Source organism: Nylanderia fulva, unplaced genomic scaffold (genome assembly GCF_048542155.1).
Source record: "Nylanderia fulva isolate GAGA-0341 unplaced genomic scaffold, ASM4854215v1 Scaffold3, whole genome shotgun sequence".
Classification (NCBI taxonomy): Eukaryota; Metazoa; Arthropoda; class Insecta; order Hymenoptera; family Formicidae; genus Nylanderia; species Nylanderia fulva.
In genome coordinates this window covers 3,330,475-3,356,479 of record NW_028190368.1, presented here as the reverse complement: position 1 = coordinate 3,356,479, position 26,005 = coordinate 3,330,475, and the positions used below count along the sequence as shown (strand labels likewise).

Genomic DNA, 26,005 nt, shown 5'->3' with positions numbered 1-26,005 from the left:
TTGTGTTCGAAAATCTACTTGTCTCCGACCAATCAGAAAAAAGAACAAAGATTCGACAAAATTTTCGAACACAACTCTAATTTTATTTTCTTACGGGAAGTTTACATTCTTCATTCTTGATAGTCAATGACAGTTGACAGTCACGTGTCACGTGTGCAGGTGCGATTCAGGATTCAAGATTAAAATTCCGTAGGATTGTTTATGAAACGTTATGGCGTACGACTTAAAGAACGAAGAAGACGTGAAGGAGTTCTTGAAGAATATTCATATAGAGTATCAGTTCGGTTGTTACAGCGAGAAAAAGCCGGATGGTGAGTGAAGATGCGTTCCGAACCAAGCCTAACTCCTCTGATGTGACAACAGCTATTTTACTCTGTGAATAGTCTGTCACCTGTTAGGTGATTATTACGAAGCGGTGAAGACGAAGATGGAGAAGGCCGCTGCGATTTACAAGACCACCTGCGACCAGTATAATTATGGCAGAAGCTGCGCGAAATACGGTGATTTCAAAGCGGTCGGTGAGTAAATCGGATCTTGCACACATTTTTTGCATGATGTAACACTTATTCAATGCAGGCAGTGTTTGGTTTATTTATTTACCTAAATTTCTCTAAATTTATTTATCTAAGTAAAATTATATAGATGATCATCTAGATGAAACTGACTTTGACGTCATTTTATCTTTATACAAATAATAAAAATATATATTTTCTATATCTGCATTTTAGAAGAAAAAAAAGTATTATCTTTACTAAATTAGCTAGAATAATTTTCAGTTAATCTTAGTTTAGAATCTTAGCACATAAAAATACTTAAATAGTAGAAGCGATAAAAATATATAAATAAAAATATGAATACATGTGTTTTTATATCTCTTTTATAACTGTGTTTACATAAGCAGTTTTAAAAATTATTATCTAGGTGAATTGTCATATAATTTTCTTTTATTTAGAGATATTTAAAAGAAAATTATCTTCAACTTATCTAAGATGAATTTACATATTTTGATCTCATCTTTGTCTAGTCAATTTTAAAATCATCTAAGCACAACACTGAATGCAGGTAAAGGTTGCAAACGGGACATACCCACTGCGTACAAATACATGTCAAAAGGTTGTGAGCTCAATGATGAGTACGGATGTTTGCATGCCGGTGTCCTGGGAACATCTAAGAACAATGTCGGAGAGAAAGATAGGTCTACTCAGATCCACACAGGTGTTAAACAACTGCAGAAGGCCTGTGACATGTACAATTCGGAGAAAGCGTGCTTTTATTTGTCGGGTATTTATTTGGGGGGTCTCGAAGGTGTCATTGACAAGAATTATAAAGAAGCTTACAAGCTATCGTTGAAGAGTTGCGAATTAGGTAATCCGTATGCCTGTGCGAATCTGTCGCAGATGCACGCAAGAGGAGAAGGCGCGCAAAAAAATCCCGAGCTCGCTGCGACCTTCAAAAAACGTGCCAACGATTTGTATCAGGAACTGAAGCAGGTGCAACCAGAATTGAAGTTTCATCAAGGTGTAGATGTATAACACATAGCTCTTCAATATGCATTAGATTTATTAAATTTCTTATAGTTCTATAAAACAAAAATGTGAACAATTTCATAGCTTTAACTAGTCTTTTATGTATTGAACTGTCAATACATTACATCATAATTATCATAAACTGTATAAGATCTCTATAGGTTTTTTTATTATATTTTGATAAATTTATCAAATAAAATATACATTTATATATTTCGGATAATTCAGACAAAAATGAATAATTGTTTATTCAACTCGTACAAGTTATTCATTTTTTATTTCTAATTCTGTATGATCATTGAGTTTTAACTTTAAATATCCATAGTACAAATTGTTAACTTATTCTGTATTACAAATATATCTTGTAATTGTTCACGATTGTTTTACTTAATCACATGTACAATTCCAAATATTTAACAAATTTTATTTTATAAAAACTAAAATTTGTTTGCCTAATATAGAGCGAATTAAAATATGCTCAAATATCTTTGTTTTAAATTTGCAAACTATTATTTAATTCATAAGATATAAATATAAAACCGAAAAATGGAATTAGAGACAAAAAACTTTTATATAATATTTTTAAATATGAATTTGTGCATCTTAAAAGTTACAAAAACGTAAAGCTAAGATCCCAACATTGAAAAATTCAATTTTATAATGCAAAACTAAACCAAATTAATATAATTTGTTCATTTTTATATTCTTTGTACTTCTAAATAGATTTTACAAATTAAAAAACTTATTTTCAAATAATCCTTTCTAATCTACATTATTAGAATTATTAATTAATATTATTATATAGAAAGCAGAAATTATATGTTTTGTGAAACTATAAAAGTTTTTTAATATATGTTAAAAGATTTCTAACATATGTGCAAAAGTTTCCTAACAGCTACGTATGAGCGACAAAACCATACACTACAAAACATACGGATGTTGCGTAGATTTATCACATATATAGTACTAGATAGTACATATCTAGATGATAATAAAGCAACGCACGTGCGGATGATGCTGCATCAGAGATCGATGCATGTACATATATGTACATTGCTTCATTACCGTATAGAGAAGTTGTCTACATTCTATTGCATTCAACACAATGAACATCCGGCTGCTATGATTGCCATTTAAAAAATTCATAGTCTGAATAAATAATAATTGCTGACTAATAATCTCGTCGAGGCGTCGAGATTGACCGCTATTGATTGAATCTTCTTTCACTCTCTCTTTCTGATCTCCCCACTCTCTCTTCGCGTTTCGTATCTCCCTCTCCCGTATATCTGTTGTTCGTCAATTCACAGCAGGTTTAAAACGCCTTCTTCAGTTTATTCTTCAGTTCGTTAGCGACACAACCATGCGATATCACTTCTTTAATTCTCGCGCCTGGCTGGCAGCCGCCGTCTTTCTTACATTTGTCTGTCACAGTCTGGTAAGTGATGGCAAATTTTGAATTTCGAAAAATATATATCGAACAGCGCTTTTCATTAAATATTCCTGACATTTGCAAATTAATGATTATCTGAACAAAAATAGAAACGTATCATTTATTCATAAATTCTGGGAATCTTCCGCGCTTGAACATATTCGCATTATTATCTCTTGTATTGATTTTTAAAAATATTTCTACTATACGAGAGTATTATATAATAATATTCTTATACTTTTCCACTTCAACATTATTGGTATTATATGTCCATAATAATCTCTAATATTTTTATTAAACGTTCTTTTAACTACTTTAATAATTTAAGATTGCGCCTTTGGATTGAAAGTCTGTCAATTATTTTTAATGAAAATTATGAGAAATTTATTCTCTTCTAACAAGTCAATTTTTTTACAAAAGCCACGAGAAAGAATTAAAGTCTTTAGCAAGGGCGTGCAATACTTCAGAGATTCTTTGACAGCACATGATTATTTTATAATACATTTGTTTAAGTCCGATGCACAATTAACCGATGACAGGAACAACACCGTAAACGTGGACGTTTATTATGAATCGTTATGCAGCGATAGCATGCGATGGATTGTAAATCAACTGGTACCGTCGTATCCGACATTGAAAAATCATCTTCAAATAAATCTCGTTCCTTATGGCAAAGCTGTGGTAAGTAATTTTAAATCACGCAGATCAATCAGATCTTTATCACTTCGATGAAGCAATGTATACGATAATGAAACGATAGTACGATTAATATCTTGAGTGGGCATGCAATCTGCTTTTGCAAAACTCATTTGATCTTTCGTATTTCCTAATCTATTTATTAACTTTTTTTATCTACTTTTATAAGAAACGTAAAATATAATTAATTTATATATTTGATAAGAAATATTTTCCATCACACTTTAGCATCACAGTAACTTTCTTATCAAAAATACTCTAAAATATAGTCTCGGATTAATTATTATAAAATTATTTTTCTTTTGTTGTATACTTTTTTTATACTGCATTTCATGTACTATTTTAATATATATTTAATTATATATATTTTTATATATAATAATCACGCAAGGCTCTTCAAAGAAATTATAATACAAAAGATAAATCCGCTTCCAATCACGCGAATATACTTGAAAATATAAATGACCTTGTAGTCTTCAGTCTTGAGACACGTCGATGAGAATGTTGTGTTTTCACGGCGAGCACATTAATGCAAATTAAATAATGACGTATACATACACCCAGCATACGCGCGAAAGCGAAACCGGTCCATGGCAGTTCTTGTGTCAACATGGACCCGCCGAGTGCGAAGGAAATAAGGCCCAGGCGTGTGAGATCAGTGCCATACAGATCTACGAGGATGACCAGGATAAACAGCATCTGACGGTGAAATTGGTCGGTTGTGCAATGTCCGCTAAAAACCCGTCGACCGCCGTTCCGCAGGTAGGTAGCTTTTATTTCTATAATTTTCCAACTGGTGAACAATATATGTGATTAGTAGAGGCAGCATTGAGACTGCGGCGAGTGTGCTTTTACTCTATGTGAAGCAACGTATAATTAATCTCCGTAGGACTTGTTTTGATGGCCAAGAATTAGTCATACTGACATTTAACTTTAATGACATCGACCTTTTGACATACTTTCCCATCGAATTCGTGCGATAGCATGCGTACTTTACTAGAGTATACTGTAGATATGTACCTCTTTGACAGCCCAAGTAGCAAAAAAATGTTTAAAACTCATTTTCAAAACTATTTTAAAAACGTTAAAATAATTGATTAAGTTAGTATTCATTACAAAAACATTTATTTTAACGTTAATGTAATATAAATAATTACCCATAATGTTTATTAAATTTAATTTAATTAAAGTTTATTAAAGTTAATTTATTTTATTGATGTTTCATTAATAAAATAGGAATAAAATAAATATTAAACGTTAAATAAATATTTATATTACATTAACGTTAAAAAATAAGTGTTTTTTTTTAATTAATAAAAACTAAATTATTCTAACGTTATTACTTGGAATACTTAAATGTTATATCTCTCTCCAGAGATCTCGTACACATTATTATTAATAAAAATAATGATTATTATTAATTATAGTTAAAAATTGAAATAGAAGAAATATATTTTTTGTCGATATATAATTAAGATATTATTTTAAAAACTTAAAATTAAAACATTAAGAATAATAACGCTAAAATATTTTTTTAAAATAATAACGCCTAATATTTTCAACTAAATATGACAGTACAAACAAATGATATCGTACGTAAAACGCGTGAAAGTTATTTCAATTACTTTCAAGTTTCACAATTGATGATACTTTAAAGCTGAATGACACACGTTTCGTTATGTTTTCAGTCACGTCGCAGTCACAAGCCATAAAAATATTTGGTGTTCAAAATAAACACTATGTTTCTTATTGTTAATTATTTATATAATAATAAAAACTGATAAAAGGAAAACGGAATCTTGATATCTATTTTTAGTGCGCTCGAGAGATCGGTCTAAAAGGCCTAACACAAAGTTCGCTTAACGATTGTATCATAGGCCGGCTTGCGGATGATTTGCTCGCAGTAAATGGAGATAAAACACACGCTCTTGAACCACCACTTAAATTTGTACCAACGATAGTGATCAATGGGGTAAGCTACATAAATCTAAATCTCATTTCGCATCTGTAAATAATTAACAAAATAAGTCCGGCATATCTAGATTACTCTACATCTAATTCTCACCCTTTCTCGACATGTACACATATACATATATTCCTTTAGAACATAAGTGCAATATAAATTTATTATTAGAACATATTTTTTATTGTTAGTATGTATGATTAATTAATGTTTGTGTCGAACTCGAACTTTTTCATTTTTGCACTCCTTTGTTTTCTTTTATTTAAGTGCTACAGAGTTATATCTAGTTCGTTTATAGTTAGATTTCTGTTATTAATAAATTAGAATTAAATAAAATGTTGCAATGATTAATTAATAGATCCCTTTATTTAAATGATTTAAAAATGTTACACATAAAAATTAAAGAATTAAATTCTCTGTTACAATTACACGGAATAATAATGTATTTGATGATCAATACACAGGTATATTCGAAGGAAAATCAGAACGAGGCGCTAAGCAGCTTCTCCAAACTGGTCTGTCGATATTTGACAGGAGAGAAACCGAGTGTTTGCAGCAGTAATTAAGGGAAATTAGGGAGAAAGGATAGAACCGAGTCGCGTGTTGAAGGTGCGGGGACAAGTAATCACTCGGTTGAAATAAATTGATATATTGTTCTCTTATAATATACATATATAAGTACCTATGTACAAAAATATATACGATTTGTCAAATATAACGGACTAATATGTATAAAAATGATTATAAAAAAAGAAAATAATCTTTGGAAAGACTGCAATTCGCCGACAATGAGATCGTGACGAGAAGACAAATGCGTCAGTGAATGATCGGGGAGTGAATGATTCATCTCTTATTTCTAATATGTAAAATAAATAATAATTCTATTCAAAAGTGAGTATATCAGCAATATCAGCAAATTACGAATTAATAAAATTGTAAATTATGACGTTCTTTAAAATAATAATATTCATATAATGATGTGACATTTCCAATTCTTTGAATTAATATTAATATTAAAAATAAAATAAAAATGATTAAATGATCATAAATGATACTGAAGACTTGAATTTATGGAGATGATGATTTTTCGACAAATCGAATAAGTATTCTTACCGTTCATTCACCGAAGCATCTACCCTGTTTCGCCTTCGTGAGAAAAAGGATTCTCCCGCTGAGGAAAATCATCCGTCGATGAAAATAGCGTCGTCAAAGGCACTCAGCTCCTGGAATTGTCGTTCGATGTCGGCATCAAGATTGTGGAAATCCGGGATATCGTCCTCCGCGGACGCGCAGTATCCTGAAACAATAGCAAAATGGCTTTTTCTTCCTCTTTTCTTTCTAGCTGGCGCATTCGATCTTGTACGCGCTACTTTTTACACGCTCTTTACGAAATTACGCGAAGGGTTCCTTTGGAAATAGCACGGGTGCGTGGCACGTGGCAACGCGTCATCTGTTTTGTCACGCGTATGCGCTTCGCGCGTTTGTCATACGCGCGTACGTCGCGGGGCTTTCTTTCCAAAAAAAAAAGAAAGAAAGAAAGAGTAAAGAATATTATTTTAAGACTCGGTATGGGGTAAAAGCATAAAAGCACGGCAAACCTCCTCTGAGATTAACTATAGACGACCGTGCGCGATGACACTGTCATCGGCGCGTCTCGTTGTCAGAAAAAGCTAGCGCGCGCACGAGTTTCATCACACACACGTACGACTTAAAGGATGATGACCCGTCTTTTTACATGCATTCTAATCAAAATTACACACAACCCAAAGCTGTCAAAAGATGACCATCCGTCCTTTATTTTAGATTTTAGAGGATAGTCCTTTATTTCAAGTAGCTGTCTTTGTTTATTCATTTTACCAAAACTCAATTACAATTTTGTCATTTATTTTTTATTTAGCGTTTTAAAATCTGATATTGTAGTATTAATATTGAAATTTGTATAATAATGGAATCTATTTAAGAAACCAAGGACTTTTGTTTCAACATAGTTGAATCAGTTTCAAAGAGATTTTTGATGGTTATAAAATTTATTTTTGCTTATTGATCTCTATTTTGATTGCAAACTAACTTTGGAAATATGTTGGAATAAAATCCTAAAATTTTGCCCTTTATTTTCTCTCAGAAAATATAATCACCGTACAAATATGTAGCCGCGAAAAATATCACCCCGTATCTTTTCCGAGATGGAGTTTAGAAAAATTATTAATCATTGATCTTCTTTCAAAGTGTATTATGTAGAAAAGATTGAGAATATGGCTAAGTAACGTCAAGATTTTTCCAAATAGATTGACTTTTACTCGCTAAGAGATTTAAAATTTTGCTTTTTAAATATATAATAATTTTTTCTAACTGATCTATTTAATAAATAATATTCTCGCTAAGAGAAACTGTTGAAATAGAACTCGTTTCAATAACATTCTTACTGTTACTAATAAAAGTTAAAGGTCATGCTATCGTCTTTGCTTTTCCCGCATATGTAAAAAATAATGTATAAGCAATCGGACTTGTAAGTAGCAAGATGGAATATTTCTCAGATTTTTTATATCGAAGATACTGATTAAATCTTGTCATACATAGTCATATTAAGATTCAAACTAGATCATCGATGCGTAATATCTTGGATTTTAATCCGAAAGCTTGTGATTAATAATTGAATAAATATTATTTTATACAGGTTTATATCTAACATGTGAAATCTATAAAATAAATCTATATATAAGACACTACAAAAATGTTACTGCAATTAATAATTTAATAGAAAATAGAATATTTTATATATAAAGTGATATTATTAAAATCAATCTGTTTTAAATATTTTGTTGAATGAATATTATGAGTCATATAGATTTCTTATAGCATCAAAAACGTGATAAAATTTATAGTATCAACTACAGATTAAATACATATATTCGTTACCTGTATTTTCGCTTTGCGTATTGTTGATATCGTTGATAAGAAGATGACGAATCGATTCGATCGGCACGTATTCTTGCTGGTTACTATCAAAGTTTATGGAGATTCTATTCGGATGACACATATTCGTATCTTCATCTTTAATATAAATTTTAGACAGCTTATATGATGGATGATTCGTTTCATCGAAGATAGATGCGCTTTGACGTTGTCGGCAAGGAATCGTCGAATTTAATGGATGTCCTTTTGCATTGTTTGTCGTTGATACTTTATCCGACAACAAACTGGATAATGTATTAGAATTCTCTGTATGATTTTTCAAGTGCTTCCTAAGGCTCGATGGATCCGTATAACGTTTGCCGCAGCCGCTTACTTGGCAAGCATATGGTTTCTAGAAAAAAAATTGACATTATTAATTATCTATGCATAAAATTGTTTCTACTGAAAAAAGATTGTCAAATAAATAATTCTCTAACTAATATAGTTCTAATATTTTATTATTAAAAAAGTTAAGATGCATATATGTATATAATGGTGTATAATTTGTCAAACAAATGTGAAATTATATTAAGCCATGATAAAATTAATTAATAATTAATATTAATAATAAAAACGTAGTTAATAAAAATGTAAAAACTTGCTGGAAAAATATATAGGAAATAATTTTTACATTTATTTATATAACACGAGATAAATAATAATGAATCGTACTCTATCATAGTGTGTTCTTTGATGCTTAGCCCGATCGCTGCTGTTGCTAAATGCCTTCAAGCAACCATTGTGTTGACATGCATAAGGTCTCTCGCCTGTATGCGATCGCTGATGAATTTTTAAGTTCTCCAGACGACTAAACGCCTTCTTACAACCAACAAACTAAAAGTTAAATTAACAGTTCAGAAAAATTACCATTTCGTTAACAGAAAAGTACAAAAACAAAATCTGATAATTTATATGAATACTTTATAAATCTATAGAATCTAATAATGTAACAATTTTGTTCCGCACACAGAAAATTTTTACGGAAAGCAAGTATCATATCATCAAAATAAAAATCGAAATTGATGAGATTTTGAGTCGCTGAAGGACTAAACGATGACACTGACCGGACATTTGTTCGGCTTCTCCTGCGTGTGAACCCTCATGTGAATGAGCAACTTGTATCTCGCGTTGAAGGGTCGCGCGCGCGGACAGCCTTGCCAAAGACAGGCGAATTCGTCCTCGCGATTCGACGCGGGAAGACCTTCCCCTGCATCCTTGCCTTCGCGCTCCTTCTCTCGGTCCATCCGCTGCATCCGTCTGCCATGACCGTGCGCGTTCGTCGAGGACGATTCCACGTGCCGCCTCTCGATATGTCGCACCAAACCCTCTTGCTCCGCGAACGCACAGCCGCAGTCGATCCAATGACATTGATAAGCCGACGCGAGCAAGTTCCCTTCCGCTGGTTTCGCGCAATCTGCAACACAATTGCGCGAATATAAATACAACTGTGCATCACACTTATTGGTGCTATATAGTACAGAATGTCAAATAATACTGGGGATACATTTCATCGAATAACTTATTATTTTGATGCTTGAAAGTATAAAATTTTATTTGAATACCAAAGGCCCGGATGCTGTCGAATTAAAGAGTAAATTCTCTCCGAAATATATACGAGGAGAGACAGTAAACTGCGTACTTACCGTACGACTTATCACTCTTCTCGTTTTCCGTGACTTTTGACCCGGCGACCCGCTGATTGCCGAACAGCAGACCCTCGTTCCTTGGTAGTATCACTTGATTACCGAAACTGTCTGTCGCGCCGCCGGCGAAATTGATCGTCGACAACGCGGACGGCTGCTGCTGCGAGGAAACGAGGTGGCCGACCGCGTAATACGGCGGATCGAAGTTCTGGAATGATGATTCTTGCTGATCGTCGGGCGTGAGACAGGTCGCTGACGACGACGACGACGACGGCGAATCCATGGCGTTAAGCAAAGACGTCGGATCGCCTCTGATCAGACTCAGATCGAATTCATCGGCGACAGAGGGCATCTGCGAGGAGGGAGACCCGTAGTTTTGAGCGGCGATATCGTTCTGTATACTCATCAGCAACGACACCACGTCCTCCTGGCAGTCCTCTTGATAATCCTGATGACCGCTATGCGACTCCGTTCCGTATTCCGGGTAGATCGCGTTGCAGAAGGTGCGCGAGAAGGAGAAGGCCGAGCCCATCGACGGTAGCTTCTGACAATCTGATTTATGATCCTCGCCGTGATCCGTCGTCGTCAGCGCGTTGCTCCAGGTTGGCGTGGTCGCTTCGCTGCAGGTGCTCCCGGGTGATCCGCTTCCGGTGTTGGGATACTGGGAGGGATACTGAAAGACAACGGGCACCTGGTCCCAGTCGAGATACTCCTGTGGGTCCAACGGAGAAGAGAGGGTGGTACCGTTCTCCATTTGCGTGATCCAGCAATGAGGCTGTGCGTCGTCGATGCTTATACCGGTCATGGTCACCAAGGACGCCATATCAGGCAGCGAGCTGTCGTCGATGAAGTCGTCCTGGTCCAGGCCGGATATGGGACGTCGAGGATGATCGTCCTCCTCGCTTCTCTCGCCGTGATAATCCTCGAGGTGCATCCTCTCTTCCCTCGTGCTCGTCGGTCCGGGCTCGATGCGACCGGCAGCCTGTCGTCAAGCATAGCGATACGTACATTTAATTGCAGTAAGATTAAATTGCGAAACCGCGAGGATTTTGTAACGTAACACACGCGCGCGTGCTTGGAGGATTGAGAAAGTCAACAAGAGACGCGCTCTCTTGGAATTATCCCACTCTATACATAATATATCTGTGCTCTTTGCTCGTCTATCTCTCTCGGGAGCACTCACTGAGCGAGTGAGATAACAGAAACCCAGCAAAGACACCGCGACAGATAACGATAATGATGATACTTCGGGATGAGATTTCTATGAGTTGTCGATCAGCAGTATTGGTGAATTGTCACGCGGTTTCTCGCGAGTGCGTCACTTCTTTATATTATTATTTTTCGCTACTCTCTTCTTACGGAAACCCCTTTTTTATATATTTATATCTAGGCAAAGATTCGTCTGCTTCGCGGAAGCAGATGAATGCAAATGATCACGTAATAGTTTTAACGTGTCATGACTTAAATCTTAACTTGATAAGTAATCGTATGTGCGTTTATGTAATCTTTGATAGATCAAAACATGTAATTTATATTTAACAATGAGAATTAAATTGTAGCAAAAAAATGCACATTATAATTAAACAAATACTATTTTTTAATTAAGCGCTATGTAAATAATCTATTAACTATACGAAGAAGATATGAAGGTCAAAAAGATAAAATGAGAATCGATCATCGTCTATAAAAACAAGTGAAAGCTATTTTGGCTAAATCTAAGCAGATTCTGCAAAGATAGAATCTTGAGTACTTACATACAACTTACTGTATATCATATCTTTAAAAGTCACTGCAGTCATCAAACTAACAACACACTTACAACATTGTTATAAAAAACACTTTCAATCTTTAAACAAGACTAAAAGGAGTGACTATTCGATTTTTGGTCAATTGCGCGAATTAAAAATAACATCTTTCCTGACTTTCAATTTTTATAAAATCAACTTTTTTTTAGCAATCCTAGCCCTTAATTCGATTTAATCACCAGAGGAAAATGAGGTGTCAGACACAGAGCACAATATAATGAAATCTTGGGTCTTTCTTTCGTCATCAAGAAAACGCAGAATAATCGCTCCAAGATGTTACGACTTCTCTCATTAGTAGCGAGTTAATCCCACGCGTTCTATTAAACTATCGTGACCACAAAGACAGAGAAATATATCTTCGATTATGTGATAGCCTCACTTTCCTCCGGTCGATGATAGTAAAATTGGAGAATAACGTCAGAGAAGCGGCTTACTTCGATATCAACGTATCAACATGTACACGTCGATCGCGGACCCGCTTATCGCGTCGGTCTTTTCCGCTCTTTATACTCCTTTGCGATGCACGCACGCACGCGACAAACAATTAATCTGAAGAAACAACGTGAACGAAATGAGCAAAACAATATTTCTTCCGAAACCGATAAGGGGGAAGGTTGACGCTTTCGCACTAACGTCTCGCCGAAGACTATCAGCTGCGCGAGAGACAACGCTTTCCTCCGCTAAGGAATCTCTCGGGACCGAAGAGGACCAAGATTTTTTCCCCTCCTCCACGGCGAAGAAGCCCTTCGAAATCGCTCCTCTCCTTGGAAAAGGAGGCGCAAACGGAGGGAATATTATAAAAAAACGCGCGAGGGTACGACAAGGCGCAAGAGGGAATATCGCGCCGCCCACTCGCGTGGCTGCATCGCGCCAAGTCGTGAGTCCCCCTGAATCTCCCTGAGTCCCTCTTGCTTGCCTGACGTTACACTTGTCGTTGCGCGACACCGGGGGTCCCTCGTTGGTCCCTTCGAGCCCCGAGGGTGGTGGCGGGCGCGATCAACATCTGCTGGCGCGCGTTCGATGCCCCTGGAGCAATTTTCAAGCCTCCTTGAAGTCTCCGGAATTGTCTTCTTACGCTGTCATTGCAAACCGGTCACTCATAACTTGACTGATGACGCTCGGTGACATTTAAACCGTGACATTGCAGATAAAGCACTCTTTCTTTTTATCTTAGATTGGACATTATTGGACAAAATGATGAATATAACTGAAACAAAAACTGTATATTATTATACAAAATAAAGAGAATAATTATATTATTTTTAATTTCTTCAATAAAAGAAACCTACAAAAAATAATCGTTCCTTATAGTTCTGTTTATGCTCGAGAAATACTCTATAAAAAATATGAAAAATCTACTCGTATTTAATTAATAAAGTCAAGACGGTATAAACATGGTATAAAGAAGAGAGACAAAAGAAGGAGAAAGGATGAAAGAGAGAGGAGAAAACTCAAGACGATCTTTCGTCGCTCGAACCCTAAGAATCGGGTGCAAAGCAAAAAAATGTAAAACCAGCTGCCACACACGCGTCACTTATTAACAACAGCTTCTATGCACCACATGAGGACACAAGTCGTTCACTCCTTGTTCTCCTATTACATTGGCTACCGTTATTACACGTATCTTCTCACCTCATGATACACCCCATCTTTTCACTCTTTTTAATTTTTATAACAATTCACACACATCAATGTATCTTAGCTCGCCATCATTTTCAAAAATATATTTGAAAAAGAAATATATTCATTTCATATCTTTATATTTTTAATATTTTTTTCACATTACAATTTAATTTCTTATCTATCGATTCTCTCAAATGGCCCTTATAGCACTCTTTTTTTTTAATTTTAATTGCTTAATACTTTGAAAATTATAAGAAGTCACTGTATATTCTAATGACATTAGCAGGACGATGACCTTTCAATATAATTATAAGCAACGTGTCTAGAGTTAGTTATAAATATATTCAAAATTAAATTAATCTTTAAATGAAAAAGATGCACGACTCGTTCTTGTTCATCCTCGCTCCTCCCTTTACGCGGAAAATTATTGCGTGTGCATATGCACAAGTACGTATATATATAAGCCTTGGTGCATCTTGCATTGGACGAGTTGTATGTCATATTACGGGTAGATAAGTGATAGAGTGGCACATGTGGTCTGCCAGCCCTCTATGCTTACATTATATACATACTATGCCCGCTCGTACGATCCTGCTTTTTTACTCGGGCACCTGTCAACTTCGCTCGTACCATAGCCGCCGCATGTGTGTACGCGCGGCTCGACCGCCCTTAAAATAAATATACTGTAAAAAGGATACCGATCATGTTCTTTCTCCATACGGATGCAATAACAGCGAAACGTATAAAAAAAAACCATTTTGAACGCGTTTAATTGCGCCTCGTACAAAAACGATTAATCACCCCTTTCGCATGATCTTCGTGAAGCGATTATACCTCAATATTTCTAATAAATTTGCACGAATAAACATTATACTTATGTACATTATTCTAAAATCCTCTTATTGTTTTGATATTTAATACTAATACATTGTGTAGCATATTATTTCTGTATGTTTTTCTATACTTGGAAAAGAAAAGAAAATCAGTAAAATAAATTCAAAATTTTCAAAGTTGTAAGATATCTATAGAGATTTTTCAAAATAATATTTTAATCTTGGAAAAACATATTGTATAACTTACAAAGTAAAATGTACTTAAAAAATGCTCAACCTGTTATACATGTATAATTATATTTGTAGACTGTTCAACAAATATTATCTTTTAAGTAATTAATTAAATAATTAAATAATAAATCTGTTCGCGTGATAGAAAATCGTACAGATATATGCTAATATAACAATTGCCTTTAAAGATTTACAAATGTTTAAATTTAACAAATATTGCATAAAGTATGTATGTATATATGTGAAAGGAGCATTTCCTATTTCTCTCTCAAAAAAGAAAAATATTTACAAATGATATACTTAGGTCAAATTAATCTAATGAAAACTTCGAATAAATGTTCAACTGTTCGCATCCATATATACCAAACCATATCGTAAAACGGATAATATATAGAGTATTGAAAATAGCATACACCACATGTACATATACATACATACGTGTCGGCAAACGTTTAGCATTCGGTCAAGCGATGTAAAAATAGAAAGACGCGCGCTCTGCATGTGACTTCGTATAATTAGGTACCAAACCGAGAGCATACGTTGTGTTTTTTTATGTTTCATACGTTACAAACATAGTCCATTAGAAAGAGTCTAATGGCGGACCACCCATTCGTTTTTTTTTGTCTACTATGCAGTAACAGGCAAACTTCGAAACAAGCATTACATAAGCTTGATCCATACACACACACATATACACACGTATGTAATAAAAATTTGCAACAGATGACTATTTGACATTGTTGATTATATTAATAATGTTTTTCTTTTTATAAATAGATTTTATCAAAAACATTTTTTTTGTACATTTACGAATTTGAAAAATTAGAAAATCGTACTTATTATCTCATCAATATTATAGAAATAACAATTCACTATTGCCTATAACCACAAATATTATATGAGCCATTTGTTCTCATAGATTGAGACAATAGTGTAGAATGTGTGGTAATGTCAACTTTAGACTCATTTTCAACAATCGGAAAATGTTGCACGCGTCCACTGTTCCAAGCTATTGTTAAACAAAGCCACGATGAACGTTTTTCATAAAAATTAATACAATTTGGTACCTCACCAGGAAACCCTTTGATAAGACAGCTTGGTTGCACTTCCACTACTCGCGATATTTTACTTACACTTGTTTTAACTAAGGCAATAACTGGACTATCCTATATTTTAGAAAAAAAACAAATTGCATTAGCATCTAGCATTTCATAATTTAATTTTTATAATATCACATCTGTTCGTTTCAGTTACATTTCTTTATTTTGTTCATTTTATTTTTTCTTTTTTTCTCTAAACTCTATGCATACAAAAATCGAACTATGCAACTAAATCGAACAGATTTATTTAATCATGTTATTACATACCTGGAATAGAATAGCAAGATATTTTCCTGTTGGATCCCATTCCATGGAAACTATTCTGCCTCCCACTGTGATGTAATCATTATCATCCCATGAGAAATTGACTTTCGTTAAATCAATTAGACGCATAGCTATCTTTACATCATTATTAGTTGCTTTTTTAACATCAAATATATTATCTTGCAATGGCAATGAAAATATCGTAGCAGGATCTTCTGTAGTAGCAAAGAGTAATGTTAAATTGGGACCAAAGCATGCAGTTACTACACGACCATGAGGAACTATCCATCTTTCTCCATGCCATGGCGTTGGAACACCAGTATTCCAAACTCTAAAATTAAATACCAACTTTTTTATTTACATGTACAATTATTTGAATATTGAGCAAGTCATCGTATAAAAAATGAACAAAAATTAAAAAGTAATTAAAATATTACCTAAAAACATTCCTACATGAAGCAGACAACAATCGTGAACCGCAAGGTGACCATTGTATAAAGCATATTCCACCTCCACCAACACGTTTCAAAGGAACCCCGTCTTCCTTTGAAACGTCCCAAATTATTATGTTTAAATCTGTTGGCGAGCAAGATGCCAATAAACCACCCTAAGAAAAAACACTTTATATAATATTATCTTACAAATTATAATTCCTACAATATCAAGAAAAAATAAAATAAATCAAATTTACTTGTGAATGCCACACAACACTTGTAACAGGTACGTGATTTCTTCGCTTTAAAAGTATCGCATGGCTAAGTAAATTACTGGCTGCTCCCAACTCTATTGTCCAAATTAATACTCCAGAATAACATGCAGCTGCTAATTCACGGCCGGCATATGGTCTCCAACTTAAGCAGCAAACTGACTTTTGCGCACTATGTCTCAGTACTGGTACACCTAGTAGATCTTGCGAATAAATGCGAATTCGATCGTCCCTCGTAGCCACTGCTAAACGTGCACAGTGCGGATGCCAAGACAGACACCTAATCTATCATCCGTAGAAATATTTCAATACTCAAAATTTGTCCATTTCTAATTGATTCTTAATTGTATTATCTTACCAATGATGTATTCCAATCTCGTGTAGCAACAATATCCGCAACAGATCCTGCTCCTGATGTTGGTAACACATCTCTCTGATAAATTCCTCTTTCCATCAAGTCTAACGTCCAATTCAATCTGAAATTGTTACATATTTTTCGATAAGAGTCAATATTAAATCTGTAAAGAAACAAGCAATATATACATAATATTATACTGATATCTGAATATTATACCTTGTTGCCACCCAATGCATAACATTTGTGATCTGTTCTGGATTTGCAGCTGCAGCGAAACGAATAGCTTCGGACAATCCTTTTTCTCTCCATACATTTGCAAGCTTTTTGAAGACGCTATCGTGAACGGGCAGGAATAATTCTCTAGCGCTGACCGCTCGCGCAGATTCACGGGTAGCCAGGATCTCTTGCGTGACGGAAACCTCGGGATATCCACGCAGATACTTGGAGAAAGGTTGCATCTCATCATGCAGCTTGTCATAGGTGCAATAATGTACAATACTGTCAATCAAACCGACAGCTGCCGTATCGTCCAAAACAGGACACTCGAAATCGTGAAGTGACAATATCTTGAGCATTTTTGTGTTCTTACTTTATCAGGCGCAAACGTCAACGACTTAACCTGTAATTCACACACACGTGTTATATCAGTCACAACATTCCGTCATGAATAAATCATATAAAACCGAGTGTTTTCTAATGGTCACCAACAATAAGATGTTTTATTTTTTACATATTGCAAAATATTGAACTAATTTCGTAATTTAACTTTTACATTACATATATATAATACAATAACCTCAAAAGTTCAATTGATGCAATTAGATGTCTAAATATATACGAAAATCTCTTGCTTTATTTTAATATATATATTTTATCGTTATATATATTTTATTTTAATATATATTTTATTGTTAATATATTTTTTATTGCTATATTACAAAAATTGTCAGTAAAAACATATACGACATAATATAATAAAAATTTAGTTCGATTACATTGACATCAATTTCGTCTATTAATTTATATTCAATATTATTTTAACACAGAATAAATCCCATATCAATCTGCACAAGATTAAAGAGAAGATACGAAAAACAAATTCAAAATTATGTTACACGTGTGCAAAATGTATATATACAAAACGACGTTGAAAAACATACAAATTTATCGTCTGTCGTGAGGTACAGATTTAAATTATATAATACAAAATTTTTATTATAGCCTCTCACATTAGTATTAGTACTCCTACATTATATTTTAAATCGACGACCTCAACAAACTTTACCTGAAAACGCAAAGCGCCTCATCGCGAAACAACACCACCTCCCATCGGGGGCTTCCAAAGGAAAATGGCGGGAAACGGCGCGAGACGGTTCAATCGGTCGCCCTTGACAACCGTTGCCGGGCAACGCTCGGTGACGCGTAAGCGCGCATGCGCGCGGCGTTTCGAAGAGAACCATTCGAATTCCTCGCGGTGCAAATTCGCGATCGCGTACTCGGCGACACGTTTATACGATTCGCGTGACACTTGACGCGAATTCGCTCGCGAGATGACGCGGCGCGGTCGCGATTCTCGGAACGATTCGTTCTCGCGCGAAAATCCTCCGATAATCCGCGCGAATCGGAACGGCCGGTCGAGCGCGAGGGCGCGCGCGCATACAGATCCGAGAGGTGCAGTTCATCTACACCCTCCTGCACGCGTTCACTCGCGGTCGCGAACGCGCAGCATTTGTTTCGCTCTCCGCGGTGCGGTAAGGTGCAGAAGAGGAACGCGGACGAAAAAGTACGAGCCGTAGCGACGACAGAAGAAGGGGGAGTGATAAGAAAGAGTGACGGAGAGAGAGAGTGCGCGATGGGTAGTAGATGTCTCCGAGGGAGGGGCGAGGTGGGGTCGTCGCAGTGTGCGGTCGTCGTTCGAGCAGGGTGGATTACGTATTAGAATCGTCCCGTCGAGTTCGCGAATCGAGGGCTTTTCACGAAGAGAGAGAGAGAAGTCAGAGTTATTATCTATGCAGTTCGCTGTCAGTCGTAGAATAAAATAACAGAGCGCGAGGATCTCGTTAAAAAAATATATATATATCGTCCGGGATTATTCCGTCGTGGATTACGTCTACGTCTGTCGCGATGCTACCGCCGAGGTAGGAAAATATCGAGGGGATCCACCGTGCGCGATGACGATCTCGATCCACCGTCGAGTGTCCTCGTTCCCGTCTTAAAAGAAGAGCAACAGAGAGAGAGAGAGAGACTTAACGTGGGTTGTCGAGGGAGGCGGAAGAGAAGACGATAGTGGCGACTGCGAGAGATGGGCAAGAAGGGTTCCAAGCGGAAGACCCGATGGAGAACCCTGAGTATCGGTGGTGAGTAACTTTTTTTTTTTTTTTCCTCTTCGTCTCTACCTATCGTCCCTTCTCTCTCTTATCGTCGGCGCCGCCGTCATGTCTCGCGTTACGTTTTTCCTCGCGAGCGGAACGATTCCGCGAGAGAGAGAGAGAGAGAGAGAGAGAGGGACGTGAAGTGTGCAGCCGGTCATCGATCAACGAGCGCGCGAGAGATGTCGGAACGAAGGAGAGAGAGAGAGGGAGAGAGAGAGAAGACGTTTCGCGTTTTATCGCGACGTTCTGGCCCTCTTCGAATAATCCGTCCTCCTTATGCGCTTGTATAATCGTACGTTTCCCTCTACTGAAGATAAAACTGAGTCGCCTTCGAAGAGAGGAAAGGTAGAGAGATAAATGTATACCTGAACCCTGAACCTGATATGTAAAATTCCGATGACCGTGTTAGATAATTCTCTGTGATGAAAAGATTTTATCTCGATTTTATTTCACTTCGATCGGAAAAGAAATCCCCCTTTTTTTTTTGTTTTCCATCAATTTTCTCCCCCATATTTCGGTTACGCGAAACGTCCGAGAGATCACTTTTTAGGCTGGACGTTTTCGCAGGCCACGAACTCTTTTTGTGTCCGCTACTGTCTCTGTAAAAAAAAGAAAAAAAAATAAAAAAAGAATAACGAGGCTCTCTGGCATAACAAAAACAAGGACGCTGTCCCTAGGACGTGAAATGAGGATCATATACGACGTAATAATTCGTTCTAAAAATTACTATTTTTATTAATTGATATACTAGTATTTTTAAGTCAAATATATATTTTGTTGGATTTAATATGTTGTATTTAATAAAATGTTATATTTAAATATTTTTATATATTTAATTAACAAAATAATATTTAGTTGAAAGATTTAATCAAGTCAACACAATTTTTTTTTTTTGGGTGTATGTTCTTGATGGTTCAACAATGAAAATCCATCTATAAATTCGCGAATGACATAAGTTCCTTTCGCGAAAAGTTCTATATTCAAGTATTATTTAACGCCGAATTTCTATATTTAAACAGAGAGAAGGAAGTTGTTATATACACAGAGAGAATTTTTTTTTGAAATCTTTTTTTATCTTGAAAATCATGTAATTGTAGAGCAATATGGTATTGGAAGAATTTTATAAGAATTATTATCACAAAAAATATTAATATGTATCACAATAAGATATAAAATATGTTTGATTAATTTTACAAAATTTACTATGTACATATTAATATTTTTTATTGTGGTAAATATTAATCAGAGAGATATATTTAAACTTTAAACAAAGAGAAGGAAGTTTTTATATATATACACAGAATTTTTTCTTTTGAAATTTACCCTGAAAATCATTATAATTGTGGGACGATATGGTATTGGAAGAATTTTATAAGAGTTATTATCACAATAAAAAATATTAATATCTACCACAATAAGATATAAAATATGTGATTAATTTCAGTATGTACGTATTAATATTTTTATTGTGGTAAATATTAATCAGAGAAACTCATAAAATTTCTCATAATCATATTGTATACTTTTATTCCTTCTATACGTTCAATAATTGTGAGACTCGTATTTTTCCTTCAATTTCTCGCAAAACAAAAACAAAGCTTCTTGAAAATTCAGCATGAATTCTCATTATTTATTTCCTCAAAGAAACTGAAACTTTTGATTTGCGAGAGCTGCTGTTTTTTAGAATGATGAACGAAGACTATACATTCTCGTTCCCACACATAATAAAGACTTATCCTTTGATCCTTCTCGCAAAAAAAGAGAACTTTAAATTTGCATTTCGTTTTGCGTACATTTATAATCATTATTAAAAACTCGATTCTACTCTTTGACTCAACATCAGTTGTTATTATTACATCAACTACATTATTGTCTATTATTATCCGTATAACGATCATTATCTGGCCAAAACAGAGAATTAAAGTTAAACTATATCAAAAGATATTAATCAATGCGACAGTTTCCAACTGCACCAATAAAGAGCCGTTTTTAACTTCCGATCTCGCGCGAAAAGCCGGAGCTTATCAGGGAAAAAAAAGTCGACAAAAGAGATTCATTCGAGTCATTTATCGTTCTCGGAAAGCAAATTTGTCGAATCCGCGCGAGAATACTGTTCTCCAGAACGAGAAATGTGCGCCGAAGATTGTAATCATAACAATATATGTGTTCCATCTCCGAGCCAAAGCTTTTCAGGAAAAGCTCCGAGACAGACTCAAAAGTCAGATTTTTATCATTATTAGCCAAACTTGTCATACTTTCTGTATTTCACGAGAAAGCAATGATGTAATACGATGACGGCTTTCTAACTTATTCTTATCGTATCTTGCAATATCTTCTTGCCCGAGTTTTTCTCTTATCAAAATTTCATACGCGCTTGTTATTATTATCGATAAAAAATCGCGCAAGCTCGCGCTTCCGGCTTGCGAATTCTCGCCTTCGGAGTCCGCGACTCCGCGCGTTGCATCGATCCGCGCCACCCTATATACCTGACTTGTCTCCTCCGCGTAACGTTATCGTACACCTACTTACCCGCTTAAGGCATACCGCGCGTAAGATCGCGCTTTACACGCTTACGACCTTCCCTCGTTGCTTCGCCGTTCGTATAGCATGTTTCTTTCCTTGCGACGAGAGGTTGAACGCTGTTTATTACCTGCAACTTATCCTTGGTCGAAGTACGTCTCTCAACGACGCTTCGATTTTCCATTCTATTAATCTTTCATGTTCAAAGAAATTTTAATATCTTTTGTTTCTATATATTAAGACACTGAAAAAAATTTATGTATTTTTATACATGGAAATTACACTGAAGAAAGTTTGTTAAATTAACAAATATTTAGTTCAATACGTTCAAATGAATCATTTATTTGAAATACATAAATATTTGATATAAAAAATACTTATTTGATATAAAAAAATTTAGTTCGATACGTTCAAATGAATAATTTATTTGAAATAAATAAATACTTGATATAAAAAATATTTATATTGATATAGAAAAATCTTTTTCCAAACAAATAAATATTTATTTGTTTCAAATAAATGATTCATTTGAATGTATTGAACTAAATATTTGTTAATTTAACAAACTTTTTTAATGTACTTGTTCAAAACTGAAAAACTTACTTAATTATCACTAATTTTTTCTTTTTTTTTAAATAGAAATAAATACATATTGATATAAAATATACATAAAATTATTATTTTTATGCAAAAACCACTTGTAATTTTAAATTTAGTATTTTTAATATATTCTTAATATTGTTAGTATTTTTACTTTATTAAAACTTTATTTTATAACATTTAGACATTACTATATATTTCATATATGTAATTCCATGTTCAGTACAATATTTTTAACCTGAAAATAAATATATAAGAGAGAATATATTTTATATGAAATTACATAATCTGTAATCTTCCATATATGGAAATATTTTTTCAGTGTATATATGTATATTATTTTATATACATATAAGTATTCTTTTCTCAATATATGAGAATACATAATATATTTTAATAATTTCTCATACTGAGCCTAATTTATTCATATAATCTTATGCAATATGATTATTATATAACGGAGACATAATATCAACAAATATTTGAAAATGTATACATAAAAATTAACATATACGATGTCTGTCACAAAGGTCTATATATCACTATGTCCTATAAATTTGTTATTCAGTTTCGAGAGAGGTAAAGGTTTATTCTTTTTTCCCATTTTATTTTAGAAACGTGCTGTGCACGTGAATTGATTCAAGGATATTGCGTGTCTACATGTAAACATAACAGTTCGATGATATTGTACATTTTTTTTGTGTTTACTCAAATTTTCGTATATACATCATATTAGATGTATGAACCTTTATTTATGTGATTGACTGTTCGAATTAACTACATAAATATTAAAAGGATAATAATGAACAATTCGTTCATATTTTGAACATCGATAAAATTATTTATAATACGTAAGATGGGTAATATTTATATAATACATAATATGTGCAGATTATAACATGCATTATAATTATAGCAGATATAGTGAGAGAACATTGCGAGTTCAGTGTATTAATATACTACATGCTATCAATATTTTGCCGGATATTAAAAAATAATACATAAATTGTTTTGCTGAAAGCTGCTTATTCATATTTTATAAATACAAATATCGATGTACATTTTCAGAGAGAATTGCTAAAATATCAGTTTTATATTTGTCATTTTTATTTTCTGGAAAACTTGTGTATCATGTCCATTATATTGCCTTTGAAACTAAAATTTACACATCTCTTTTTTTTTTTTTTTTTTTTTTTTCCCAGAACATTTTGATCTGTAACTATAGCTTGTAAATAAATTTCTTCCAGTTCATATGTTAAAATTTATATGTAAAAAAATTAATTTTTAAATGTATACAAAAGATAAAATAATCTGAAAATAGGCTTTAAAACATATTGCAATAAATTGAACGAATAATATGTTTTAAGAGATGATAAATGAATCGCATTTGTGGTATTCAAAGTTAATGAAGTGTGTCGACATAAGTACATTTTCTATAAAAGTACTCGCAAAAACCATATTTCGAAATGAATGTTTAAATGTAAATATATACATCTACGTATTCTATTTTATAGCAAATTATATAATGTTGACATAAAAAATATCGCGGTAAAAAATAAATATTCCGTTGCGTACTCGTGCTGTGAATATTTCAAATCTAATTTATTTCTTTGCAAATTTAAATAACATTATTGTACAATCCAACAATATTAACAAGAAATAATGCCAAGATAAATATTCATTGAAAAGATACAATCATTAAGAAAAATTTTTAAAAATTTTTGTCATATAAGCTACGTACAATAACAAAATATCTTCAACAAGAAGAAGAAAAAGAGGAAAAATAGAAGCTGAATCTGAAATGTTCCTTTTTTTCTCTACATTTTTTTAAGAATATTATTTCTATTTCCGAACGATAGAAATCAATAGTAATTTTTCATTAAATTAAAAAAGATTAAAATAATACCAAAGATATATGTTTTTATATGTCTTTTTTATCTTTATATTTATTTTAATCTCGCTATCTTGAGTTTTTTTAAACGTATGAAAAGATTCTCTCATTTTTATCTTTCCTTTTCTACATATCTTCATAACGAATGACCCCATCAATGCACACCGTCATTTATGTCCCGTCGACCCGATAACTAAACTCAATTATACCAATGAGCAGTTTCTCTAACTTGCGTACGTATTTTACATCTAATTTTTGCCATTTTCTTTATTATCAATGTATATTTATTATGGACAAGAATTTTAAACACAATAATATTTAAAGTAATTATAATAAATGTAATAATATATAAATTTGAAAGCCAATAATTTTACGATGTTATCAAAAGAAAAAATAAGTTAATTTTTTTTTTTTTACATAGAGATAAAAAATGAATTATTTTATTATTAACAAAAATATAAAATGCATAATAATTAAGAATATTTAAAAATCAAATTGAACTTTATTAGTAATAATTTTAGCCTCCCTCATGTTTTATTTTGATAAGAATATTGTCATATAAATAATTTCCGTACATTATTCAGCTAGCTATAAATATTATATAATATTTGCAATTATACATTTTATTCATGATTTATCTGTGCATTAGTACCTTTATAATTAATATTTTAATTATAATAATACATATTCCTCTAGTTTCAATTTATAATTATATTTTAAGAGATTTCCATTAATTTTTTTATTCGGTTATGAGAAATAAGACAGGAAAGAGAAGATCATCAGATTCAAATACTTACCCGTCGACAGAATCATCGAATCGTGAAATAATGTTAGTTTCATGATTAATTCGTGACATTATCGTTACAAAAGAAAATTTTCTCCAATCGGACTCACGTCAATGATGGCCAATATAAACATATTCGAGCACACTAGGTCAGAGCAATAATGAGCCGTACGTCTCGATCTCGGAGCAATTGCCAAATGCCGTGTTTCATAACAGCCGTGGAGGAGATAACTATATATACACATGTTATGTAGTAATTATAGTGAATAATCCAAAGCAGTGATGTTCAAACCGCGGGCACCGCCGATTGCTTTAACATTTTGCGGCTTCATGGTAATGGTTTTTATTACTGCAAGAGAAATTAAACGTAAATTTTATATTGGATGTTTCATTTCATTATATTTTCAGTTACGTAATGATACATTTAATGTGACCACAGTTTCACAAAAAAATTAATTAAATCTAATTATTATTGCGCAATGTAACGTGATATTTATTAAGAATGATTACATTGCATTATTCTTGTATATCTAATTTTTAAATCACATGTATTTGCAATTATTATCTATATCATTTGTGAACAAATGTTAATATTGTTTTATCTCTTTGAATTAATTTCTAAATTATCTGCAAATTAAATTGTCTTTGAAAATAGAATGTTTGAAGAATTATATAATAGGTATATTAAAATAAAGACTAAATAAAATGA

General features: G+C 33.5%; 5 protein-coding genes across 9 annotated transcripts in view; 3 read left to right on the top strand and 2 right to left on the bottom strand.

Annotated features, from left to right (window-relative positions):
* Positions 1 to 124: 124 nt before the first annotated feature.
* On the top strand, positions 125 to 1,899 carry Coa7 (Cytochrome c oxidase assembly factor 7). The gene is made up of 3 exons (XM_085484222.1): positions 125 to 311; positions 384 to 518; positions 1,063 to 1,899. The coding sequence occupies exons 1-3, from the start codon at positions 212 to 214 to the stop codon at positions 1,530 to 1,532; spliced, it is 705 nt and encodes a 234-aa protein (XP_085340348.1). The 5' UTR covers positions 125 to 211; the 3' UTR covers positions 1,533 to 1,899.
* A 923-nt stretch (positions 1,900 to 2,822) lies between these two features.
* GILT1 (Gamma-interferon-inducible lysosomal thiol reductase 1) lies at positions 2,823 to 6,332 on the top strand. Its single transcript, XM_029300527.2, has 5 exons — positions 2,823 to 2,961; positions 3,469 to 3,636; positions 4,216 to 4,413; positions 5,468 to 5,623; positions 6,079 to 6,332. The coding sequence occupies exons 1-5, from the start codon at positions 2,887 to 2,889 to the stop codon at positions 6,178 to 6,180; spliced, it is 699 nt and encodes a 232-aa protein (XP_029156360.2). The 5' UTR covers positions 2,823 to 2,886; the 3' UTR covers positions 6,181 to 6,332.
* LOC114929030 (uncharacterized) lies at positions 2,886 to 12,793 on the bottom strand. Of its 5 annotated transcripts, XR_003819188.2 has the most exons (7): positions 11,964 to 12,793; positions 10,210 to 11,191; positions 9,631 to 9,980; positions 9,239 to 9,400; positions 8,531 to 8,918; positions 6,728 to 6,911; positions 2,886 to 4,444 (listed from the first exon to the last, which is right to left on the bottom strand). XR_003819188.2 is itself a non-coding variant. In XM_029300403.2 (6 exons), exons 1-6 carry the CDS (start codon positions 12,006 to 12,008, stop codon positions 6,796 to 6,798), a joined length of 2,043 nt encoding a protein of 680 aa, XP_029156236.1. In that variant the 5' UTR covers positions 12,009 to 12,793; the 3' UTR covers positions 6,248 to 6,795. The 5 variants fall into 5 exon arrangements, 3 of the variants coding, with proteins under 3 accessions (XP_029156236.1, XP_029156247.1, XP_029156252.1); XR_014925041.1 differs by lacking the exon at positions 11,964 to 12,793; XM_029300403.2 differs by lacking the exon at positions 2,886 to 4,444 and having other exon boundaries at positions 6,248 to 6,911.
* A 964-nt stretch (positions 12,794 to 13,757) lies between these two features.
* On the bottom strand, positions 13,758 to 18,497 carry LOC114929066 (aladin). Its single transcript, XM_029300438.2, has 7 exons — positions 18,415 to 18,497; positions 17,346 to 17,748; positions 17,130 to 17,247; positions 16,757 to 17,056; positions 16,503 to 16,672; positions 16,069 to 16,396; positions 13,758 to 15,867 (listed from the first exon to the last, which is right to left on the bottom strand). The coding sequence occupies exons 2-7, from the start codon at positions 17,702 to 17,704 to the stop codon at positions 15,574 to 15,576; spliced, it is 1,569 nt and encodes a 522-aa protein (XP_029156271.1). The 5' UTR covers positions 17,705 to 17,748; positions 18,415 to 18,497; the 3' UTR covers positions 13,758 to 15,573.
* A 512-nt stretch (positions 18,498 to 19,009) lies between these two features.
* Positions 19,010 to 26,005, top strand: part of LOC114929006 (uncharacterized) — a 36,791-nt gene continuing 29,795 nt past the window's right edge. The window contains exon 1 of the mRNA XM_029300392.2: positions 19,010 to 19,486. Coding sequence (XP_029156225.2) covers positions 19,432 to 19,486 — 55 coding nt within the window. The 5' untranslated portion in view covers positions 19,010 to 19,431. The remainder of the gene's footprint in view (positions 19,487 to 26,005) is intronic.